Genomic DNA, 9876 nt, shown 5'->3' with positions numbered 1-9876 from the left:
CAAAAGAGGGGAGAGCTCAGGCTGGCAGCTGGCAGCTGGCTAAACCCCTCCAGGAGAGCCTTTGGCTCATTGGCAGGCTGCTGGCTTGGCTTGCACTTGGTGGCTGGCTGCTATGGCTGGAAATGAAGAGAGGCCTTCTACTGGAGATTAGACAGCCACTCTTGAAGCAAAGGCCTTCTCTGTGGCTCACCATGGCAGATTCTGATGAAAAGAGACAGACAGGCCATGGTTTTAAGGAGGAAAGTGGATGAGTAAGACTGTACCCCACTTCTCAGGGCAGGCCTGAGGTTAAATAACTTTTGCAGGGAGGAATGTCTGGAAGGAGAGTTTATTGGCTAAGCCTCCAGGCCTTTAGGTACCTCATGAAAATGGGGATCTGTCTTGAGGGTATGGAGGGGCTCGGGGTGTTGCACTTATGTGACTGAAGGACACAAACCTATGGAGGGCTGCGGCCTTGTGCCAGGAGACTGGTTTCCCGGGAGCAGGACGAAATGCTCCCATCCCTTTTAGGGTCACTGGGGTTTCTAACCTTGGCCCAGCCATGAACCAGGCTGTCTTTCATGGTCCTACAGACACAGGGAAGGATGTTTTCCTGAAGCAGACACAGGTGAAAGGATGTTTTCATATGGCAAACATATGAAAGGACCTTTGATGAAGGAGTATAAATATGACCCCACAGATGGTGGGAGATGAGCACTGAGCATTGGTTTGGTTTTCTCCACCTGGCTATTCTCCACTAATAACAAGCATGTGTCCGTTCGCCTTACATGGAATTGTTGATCCCCACTCATGGTGACTCCAGAGAGGAATCTCGCCCAAAAACTGCTTGTGAGGTTCCTGCAGCAGCTTCAAGTTTCTGTGGCCTTGCCTCAGTGTGGTTGGCGCTCCTGCCCCATGTCTGCCTGCCAAAAGAACTGGACTGTAGTTGTCAGTTCGTGCCTGGTGTCTGCTTACAGAAAGGACTGGTCTGCAGCTGCTGCATCATATTTATTGTTTGCTATAGGACTGAACTGCTGCCAAAGAAGATGGAGCTTGCCCCCAAAGAAGTATTGCTGAACAGGTCCACTTCCCCCATATCCTAATGGCTTTTCTCTTCCACTACTGCTGATGGATGGTGGGCTAGAGGAGAACTTAGACCCTTATGAAAAGTAGGTTGCAAAAAACTTATGCCTACACCTCCCTATTAATTTTTGTGCTGATTTCAAATTGAAATGATACATTAGATATATTGATTGGTGAATCAAATAGAAATGTACGAGTGGTGGCGCACGCCTTTGATCCTAGCACTTGGGAGGCAGAGGCAGGAGGATTTCTGAGTTTGAGGCCAGCCTTGTCTACAGAGTGAGTTCCAGGACAGCCAGGGCTACCCAGAGAAACCCTGTCTCGAAAAACAAAACAAAACAAACAAACAAACAAAAAACAAAAAAAGAAAAAAGAAAGAAAGAGAAAAAAGAAGAAGAAATGTACGAATATGTCTTTCACCTTTTTTTGTTAGCTTTCAATGTGTTTACTGGAAAATATACCATTATACATAGTTTATATCTTCCTTCTATCAAATGGCACTGGTTAAGGACAGAGACCTTTAGTTAGGTTGATTGTTAACAGAAGCAAACCTATTTATAACAGCATGCTTACAGGGAGTTTTCCAAGAGCAATATGGAGTGGAATAGAATCTTGGCACCCTTTATCAATCACAATTCTGTGCTTTTGTTAATTCAGAAATTATAGATTGCACTTGGAAAAGGGGACATGTACCAGCTAGTTGGTTAATTTTACACGGCCCTTAGTAAGTTTAGTTCCAAATGGCAAAATGTCAGTTTCATATTAACTAAGGTGTACTGATCAGATTAACGTGAGTTCTGCTCAGTCCTTTCGTAAAGACAGACCTAAATCTATAGCTGCTGATGTATAGAATTTCTACAGGTAGATAATCTGTATACCATTTGACCCTGTGAGATGTGGATCCAAGATGATTCTCTGAAGCTTACAAGATTTTTTTTAAGGATTTATCTATTTATTATATGTAAATACACTGTAGCTGTCTTCAAAAACCCCAGAAGAGGGTATCTCATTACAGGTGGTTGTGAGCCACCATGTGGTTTCTGGGATTTGAACTTAGGACCTCTGTAGAGCATTCAGTACTCTTAACAGCTGAGCCATCTCTCCAGCCCAAGAATTTTTTGAGTTTATTGAAACCCACAACTTAGAGAAGGCAATAGATTCAAACCTTTGTTTCATAGTAGCAGCTTAGGAAAGAGTTTGGGGATAAAGCAGGAACATTCTTTGGTTTGACTGCAAACCATGGAAGGAGGGCTTTTCTCTTCTCTATCCAGAAGACTGGATGTATATAAATTTAGCATAAAGAGAAGCATCATGGGTTGTACTTAAAAGGCAATCAAGGGAGCTTGTGAATAAGATATTATCAGAAATCCACTGATATAAAGTCTCTGAACTTTATATAGTATGTTGTAGCAAATAATTCTGGATTTCTCTCATTGTCAGGTAAAGTATTGAGACTTGTTGCTTTCTTAATATACGGGGATGTGTAATAATAATTTTAAGCCATTGATTTTTAACCTTTCTAATGATGTAAACCTTTTTTTTAATTTAAAGGATGTTTAAAATCTCCTGAATTTGATATTGTAACATTAAAATAAAGTACCCTTTAAGAGTAAAGACAGGAAGCATAACTATAATTTTTAGAAGGGAAGAAAATCAAAATACAATTGACTTCTGGATCCAAGTGACCCATCCGTGTCCCCTGTAATGTCTATTCCTCCACAGCCAATTCTCTTTTAGGCTCAGGTGATAATTTTCTTGGACTATTTGAGTGTGAATCCCCTAGTGAGGTTTGAGATAAATTTCTTGGCTTTCCAGTAGTTAATCTGATAGTGGGCTGCAACCAGTCAGTCAATATGTGCCATAAGGAGACCATTGACAATTAGTTGTTTCTGCTATTAGGGACAAACCAAAAAACCATTTAAACACATCCACACAAAGAAACAAGAAAACTCTACGTTTTGGGCTAGCTGCATTGTTTTTAGCAATGTCATCTCAAGCTGCATCTTCATCAGCAAAACTCTGCCCATTATTCTTGTAATTCAGGTTTTGCNGTTGTGTGGCCCTTAGCTGGAAAGCTGCTAAGCAGCAAGTAGGTACACTCTGCCCAGCTCTGCCCAGGAGCTTTAACTTGATGACCTACTGCCAGTCATGCCTGGCCTGGGGGAGGGGGCCACCCTATGGTTTCCGGCCACTCACTTCAGCTGTCAACTTTGGTGCCCCTGCCACAGGCCAAGTCACATTTTTCGGGAGGCTCGGGGCACGTCTCTGGTGGGCCCAGGACTGTGTGTGCACTTGAGCTTGCTTGTGAGGACCTTTTTCCTCCCTGCCCGGGGCTTTTGGCAGTGTTGTAGCATTGCCTGGTTGGCAGAAGGGGACTTAGCAGCCTCTGTTATAGGAGGGGGCCACATACCACTCCCCCCCACAAACACACACCCTGGAAAGTAGACCAAGAGAGGATGGGTGACACATGTAGGGTGGTAGAAATGTGCCACCAGGGCCCTGAGCAGAGTCCTGTGAGCCAGAGTGCAGGGAGACTGTCTCAAGCCTGTAGCCTGTGGAGGTGGGAAGTGTGTTCCTCTGCAACAACCTGCTGGCTGAGCTGTCGCAGGTGGGATGGGGGTGGGGGTGAGGGAAGAATAACGTTTAAAATGTCGATCTGAATTTGGGGCGATCCAGCCCCGGTGGGGTGGACATTAGTTGGAAATGTGTGGAATTCATGACTCCGTGGCTGAGTCATGAGATAGGGGGGTTGACAGAGTTAGCCCTAAGATTAACTGGCGTTTTCTCCACTTTGGACTGGGAGAGAAGTAGCCAAGAGGTTAAAAGGCATTTCCTTGTGGATTTTTTTTCCCTAGTGTCCTGGAGAGTACAGTACTGCTGGGGGACAGGAAGTGGCATAAAGAGGCATGGGGAGCCATGACCTGGCATGGAGGTTTGTCTAGCCTTGTAGTGGTGCAGAGAATGCTGTTGTGCTGCTGGGGACTGGGGTGGGGAATCAGATGTGGCTGAGGGCCCACTTGGCTCCTTGGTGAGTTGCATTATAGGGGATTTAAAGAGGGCCCATATTTTCCGAACATGAGGGTTTTGTTTTGTTTTGTTTTGTTTTTCTCCCATCTCTGTGATGAGATATTTCCCATGATAGAAAAGTAAAGAGAATGCAGGTCCATTGAAGAGCATTCCTGCACGCTCGCGGCTGTCACAGGATCCTGCAATGGACTAGAGGGCAGCATGAGTGCAGGTTTTAAGCTCAGTCAGCCAGCATAGGTGGCATTTACTGCTTACTGTGCTAACCGGTTTTTATGCTTTAAGGAGAAACCGATAGCAAGTTTTTGCCAATGGGTTCAGGCAGAGCTTTAGGGACCTTCGTGGAATTTCCTCTACAGCTTCACCTGCGTGCTGGTTTGTATGAGATGTGTCCCTTTGACTCGGACATTTGAATACTGGATCCCCTCTTGTGTAGATGTTAGAGTGTCCTGGCTGTAGAAAACCAGAAGTCTCCCAATACTGTCTTGTTCTGGGCGCCCCAACTGCTAGGGGTCAGTCACATCCTCAGAAAGGATACAGCTCTTTGGAAAGGCTGGGACTAAGTAGCTGTGACTGCTCTCTCAAGGGAAGGATGCAGTCAGTGGCTCAGTGGTGTTCGGTTCGCCCAGGAGAAGTACTGGGTGAAAGGGCATCCTCAGCTAAGCTGAGTTAAGACGAGAAATGCTGGGACCACAGTCTTTGGGGGAGGATGGTGGGGATCACAAGGAGACTTGCCTAAGAGGGCCTGTGATGCAATGTGCCTGAGTCTGGCTTTAGCCTCAGACTGGACTAGGAGCCCCTGGAGGGTCAGAGAAGAAGTTCAAGAGATAGAGAACCTGGGATGTCTGAGCCGGACACTGTGGTCGAGGTAGGGGCTCATGGTATCCAACATCTGCCCGCTGTGTACTGTTTAGGGCCAGACTGAACACCCAAGGCCTCTGAGATACAGCCAAGGGCATCCCGCATCGGGAGCACCAACCAGAGAGAAAAGGATGCTGGACCCTTTAGGCATGCCATGTGCAACTGCTGCGACTGATGGGTTTTCCTATCCCTGGAGCATCAGCTGAGTTCTGTGTGCACATGCATGTATGAGCGTCCCGTCTTGTGCACGTGTATTCTTTCGCCTCACAGGACCCAATGGACCTCTCTCTGAGACACATTCAGACTTCCTTCTGTTGCAGCCAATCAGAGATACATACATAAGGAGATGGGCAAAATGGAGATGGGCTGCGGCTGTGGCCCAAAGAAATGAAGCCATGGGGCCATCCCTCACCAGGAAAGCAAGTATGAGTGGATGAGGCATGCTTGGCCCCTTGATGCATGCGCAGAGTGCTGGTACCCAGTGCGCATGTGCAAGCTGGTACACCAGCCAATCAGAGAAAGTTATATGGGGCCATGGCCGATGAAGGTGGATGAACCTCTGAGTGGAAGGAGGCTTCCTTGCGGAGACAACGGGCGGGAGACATGGTGGGCCTCCTGGGGTGGTTTAGAGGCGCTGGGAGAGACTGAAGCCCTTGTCATCTTCTCCTTGTTGGCGGCAGTGGCATTGTCGTGGGACAGTGGGGTCATGGAAGGTGAGGGTCCCGGGAAGCCTGTGAGGTGACTTTGGGAACTTTCTTTTACTGTAAGAGGCACCAGAGCCGTGAATGAGAAGGGGGAGATGAGGGCAGCAGGACCATAGAGTGGTGGATGGGGCAATTGGTGGGCTGCGAGGGGAAGTAGGCACCTTTACACATCTCTCACAGTTTGGGGTCGTTTTTCGTTGTTCTTTGATTTTGTTTGTTGTTTGTGCGGCGGTGGTGGCTGTGGCGTTGGAGGTGGCGGTGGCAGTGACTGAGGCGTTGGAGGTGGCGGTGGCAGTGGTGGTGGCTGCGGAGGCAGTGGTGGTGGCAGCAGCAGAGGTGGCAATGGTGGCAGCAGTGGCAGCGGTGGAGGTGGGTTTTTTGGTTGTTGTTATTGGGTGTTGTTGTTGTTTGTTTTGGTTGTTTTGTTTGTTTGGGTCCAGACTGGACACTTGGTTCCTCCCATAAGCAGTATCTGGGCAGGATAGTTAGTCTGAAGGGGGAAACCCTGGGCACTTTGCACAAATACATGGGCAACAGTAGGGCCCAAGCTGGGAAGGGGTAACTGAGGGGCAGGCCTCACACCTTTGGGCGTACCTGTAGGCAGCCTCAGGCATGCCTGCGCAGTAGTGTTCCTGCTAATCATTGATTCATTCCAGAGTGTGGGGCCTCTATCTGAGGGGCGGGGGAAGCAGCCTCTCAGAGGAATGTATTCAAGTGTGNTCACCTGGGTGAGTGACAGGGTATTGGCAGAGTCAGTCTTGAGCCTCTGATGGTGAGAAGCAAAGTCAGCCTGGGGCCTGGGGCTTTGTGGAGCAGATTGGGTCTTGAGGCAGAAGTGACCAGGTTTAGCTCTGAGACGTTTGGAAGACTTTGCACCTGGTAGTAAAATAGACCGGTGAGGCCAGGGGATGAAAAGGGTTGCAGGAGGGACACAGGTTTGAAGAGAGTGGGCTGGAACAGTGAAGTGGAGAAAAGGAAGTAGTGACTCTCCACGTGTGCTCTGTGGGTCCTCCGTGGACACAGCTGGGTCCTGCTTCTTTGCAGCCATGGGCCTTGCCTCCCTCTACACAAGTGCCTGTGTTTTTGTATATTTTTCTCAATGTGTCAAGATTTTGTCAAGATCTAGAATATTAGTGGGCCGGCCATAGGAACTACTCCTAAAATACTTGTTGAGTGTTGAAGGGGATGGGCCAGGACTGGTCCCCTTCACCAAAGGGCAGCATCTCCATCCAAACTCACAAGCACTATACTAAATGAAGCCACTTGACCCTGGGTGTACACGCCTTCCCAGCCAGTCAGAGAGATGTGCACTGGGAGGTGGTGCCTACATAGGTATGACCAACCACCCTCTGAGAAGGAGGAGGCTCCAAGGGTAGAAGAGTACCCTGGGTGGATGATTGGCTATTGGGGAACTCTGTTAAGGGGCCCTCCAGTTGAGACAGGGTTCAGAGAGAAGACTTAGCTCATGTGGTAGGGCAGTGGGATCACAAAGAGGCAGGTCCAAACCAAACCGGTGGGGCCATCCCAGGACCTTCACTTTCCAAAGGAGACCTGGCAAGGCCACAGAGGGCAAGGCTAGGGAGCAGTCATGGGGCTGCGCTGATGGGGGTGGGGCTGAATGGGACAGCAAGAGGGCTGTGAGACATGGCCTCACTGACTGAGTAGGACCTCAGTGAGTTGGAATTCCCAACCATACGCCAGCATTAGGTGCCTTGTATTATAGGGGGTAGGGGTATAGGGGTGGGAGAGCAGCAGAGGGTACTGATCTTGAGAGGTAGTGGGTCTGGGAGNTCCAAGTCCAGATAGAGAAATGGGGCATGTCAGGACATTGGTGGCATGCTCTTGTCCTCATTTTGCTCCACCACAAGTGCCAGGACACCCAGCCACACCCTGTGGTGTCCTGTTCCCTGTTCCCATTTCCATCTTGCAATTCTTCCTGGTNTCTCTACTTCCAGGACTCCTATCTAACCCAAGAAGAGTCTAGCTATGTCAAACAGGGAAAGGAAGGCCACTGAGAGTGCTGGCAGGCACCCAAGGATGGATCCAAATCTCTCCTCGGATGACAGCCAGAACCCAGGTGCAGTCACTGCAGGTAAAACAATGGAAGACAACAACAAAACCAAAACAACAACATGAAAAAAACCCACAAACCAACAAACAAGCCAGAGGGGCTGCTAGAGGGCTGTGTCCACGCCCAACAGACATCCTAAAATTCCTTGGCAGGTGGCACACTGAGTGGATGTGGTGGTGCATGGACATTTCGTTCTTGGAATCATGGTGGTGGGGGGGGGTAGGTTTCAGATGCTATTAAATGTTGCTCAAGCTTGTTTGTGGCTTTAGCTTTNCCCACCTGAAATTCCCACCACACAANAAACCTGCAAGGCTCATAAGACAGTTCTTTCCAGGCAATATGCAGTATGCCTCTCTGGGAACACATGGGTCACATGTGGAAGGCCTGTGCAGATGCCTTCAACATCTGGTCAAAGAATCACTCAAGCCTAATGAATTTTGTGTGTGTCTGTACTTCTGTGTGATATATTCATATCTCTCTCTCTCTCTCTCTCTCTCTCTCTCTCTCTCTGTTTATGCATGCTTCTTTGTGCCCACCCTCACCTCACTCACTCTGTGCCTGCATGTTTGTGTGTTTGCCTGCATGCATGCAAGCATAAGAATAGGAGTGCGTGTGCATGACTTCTTTTAAAAGTGTAATTTACCTTGGTGGCTATGGGCTCTAGAAACCCCACAGTGAATCTGTTTTCAATGGGAAATGATGGGAGCAGCTCACATTGTCTCAAAACATTTTTCCTCTTTGTCTGTAAATACAGCCAACAGAGAAGACCTTGATGCGGATAGGGAGGACATTATTTCCTCAGGAACAGAGAGGCAACAGGCTAGGTGATCATGTTTCCCTCTCTCTCTCTCTCTCTCTCTCTCTCTCTCTCTCTCTCTCTCTCTCTCTCTTTCAATCCACTCATAAAATACATTTAGAAATGTCAGGCTGTAATGATGGCTCAGTGAAATGATGCTCTATGTACAAACACGAGAATCTGTGGTCATATCCTCAGCCCCAACAGAAAAAGCCACACATGGCCACTTAACACCTTTGAAGCCCAGAACTGAGGGCTGAGGTGTAGCAGACAAGTTCTTTCTGGATGCCAACCTACCAAAAGTAAAATGAGATATAAACAAACAAACAAAACAAAAGTTTTCCCTTTAAACTATTCAGGATGTCTACCTTATCAAATTTGTCAAATAGCCTCAGGGGCTACAATGGTTAGCGTATTTTTCATCTCGCTGTGCAGTGATCTCTGAGCCTTTGGAGATTTTTGTACTTGGACAACACTTGTCTTTTGCATCAAGGAGCCCAACATTTCCTCCTAGCATGTCCTAGAACTGGAACACGTTTAGTACATTGATTACGTTCATACTTTATAAATGACATCTAGTAAAGAAATTACAGTGACTTGATACCCTTTTTGTAAGTCTCGCTAAGTCCCCTCTGTTATGTTTTGTATGTAATATCTAGACACTGAAGTCCAACTGTCCAATTTCATGTTCAGGTCAGAGCCACTGAAATTCTTGACTGAAAGAAAGGAGGCAAATAACCTTTGCCTCGACAGGTCATCTCTACCTATTGATGACAAATGTCTTTCCAGTACCATTGAGGGACCTTCACAGTAATGCCTACANGACTATGTCCCCTTACAGAGCCAACTAAGAATGCTCTTCAGGAAAACAGAGAAAGATTCTCAAGGATCATGACCTCATCTTTCTATGCCATAGAGGTCAAAATTAAGGATGTTCTGAAAACCCAGTGTGAACAAAGGTAGGGTTGTTGCTTCTTGTCACTTTGGCCCCAGAGCTGTTGACAGTTGGTGTGTGAGCACAATGAAGGGGGAATAGCCAGTGGCCCCACTGGCTAGAAGCTTTGTTGGCAAGTGTACTTGCCTTGGTTTGTCTGAGTAGAACAAACTTTGTTTTGTCTTAACACCCTCTCATTGTAACTGAAGTCAGTCAACTGCATTTCCTAAGGATGAATTAAGATGTTTGACACCTTTTAGACACAGGGCAGTTGAATCAGTGTAGCCGTAAGGAAGGTGTGTGCATTGTGTGAAAGTGCTGAGGGGTGCATTGAACTTGAAATCCTCAAATCATTCATCCTGTGGTCCGTCATCTGTTCAGTGTGAAATGAGATGAAAATCTCTAGCCTCCAATGTTGTACAGG

The 9876-nt window shown here is 47.4% G+C and overlaps 1 protein-coding gene across 1 annotated transcript in view; it reads left to right on the top strand.

Annotated features, from left to right (window-relative positions):
* Positions 1–7637: 7637 nt before the first annotated feature.
* The window catches only part of LOC110314341 (X-linked lymphocyte-regulated protein 3A-like), a 4252-nt gene continuing 2013 nt past the window's right edge, over positions 7638–9876 (top strand). Inside the window, exons 1-4 of the mRNA XM_021188755.1 lie at positions 7638–7743; positions 8477–8546; positions 9212–9306; positions 9360–9477. Coding sequence (XP_021044414.1) covers positions 7638–7743; positions 8477–8546; positions 9212–9306; positions 9360–9477 — 389 coding nt within the window. The remainder of the gene's footprint in view (positions 7744–8476; positions 8547–9211; positions 9307–9359; positions 9478–9876) is intronic.

The sequence above is a fragment of the Mus pahari genome, chromosome X, assembly GCF_900095145.1.
Source record: "Mus pahari chromosome X, PAHARI_EIJ_v1.1, whole genome shotgun sequence".
In the NCBI taxonomy this organism is placed as follows: domain Eukaryota; kingdom Metazoa; phylum Chordata; class Mammalia; order Rodentia; family Muridae; genus Mus; species Mus pahari.
Note: the sequence above shows the minus strand (reverse complement) of the source record. Positions and strands in the feature narration are given on the sequence as shown.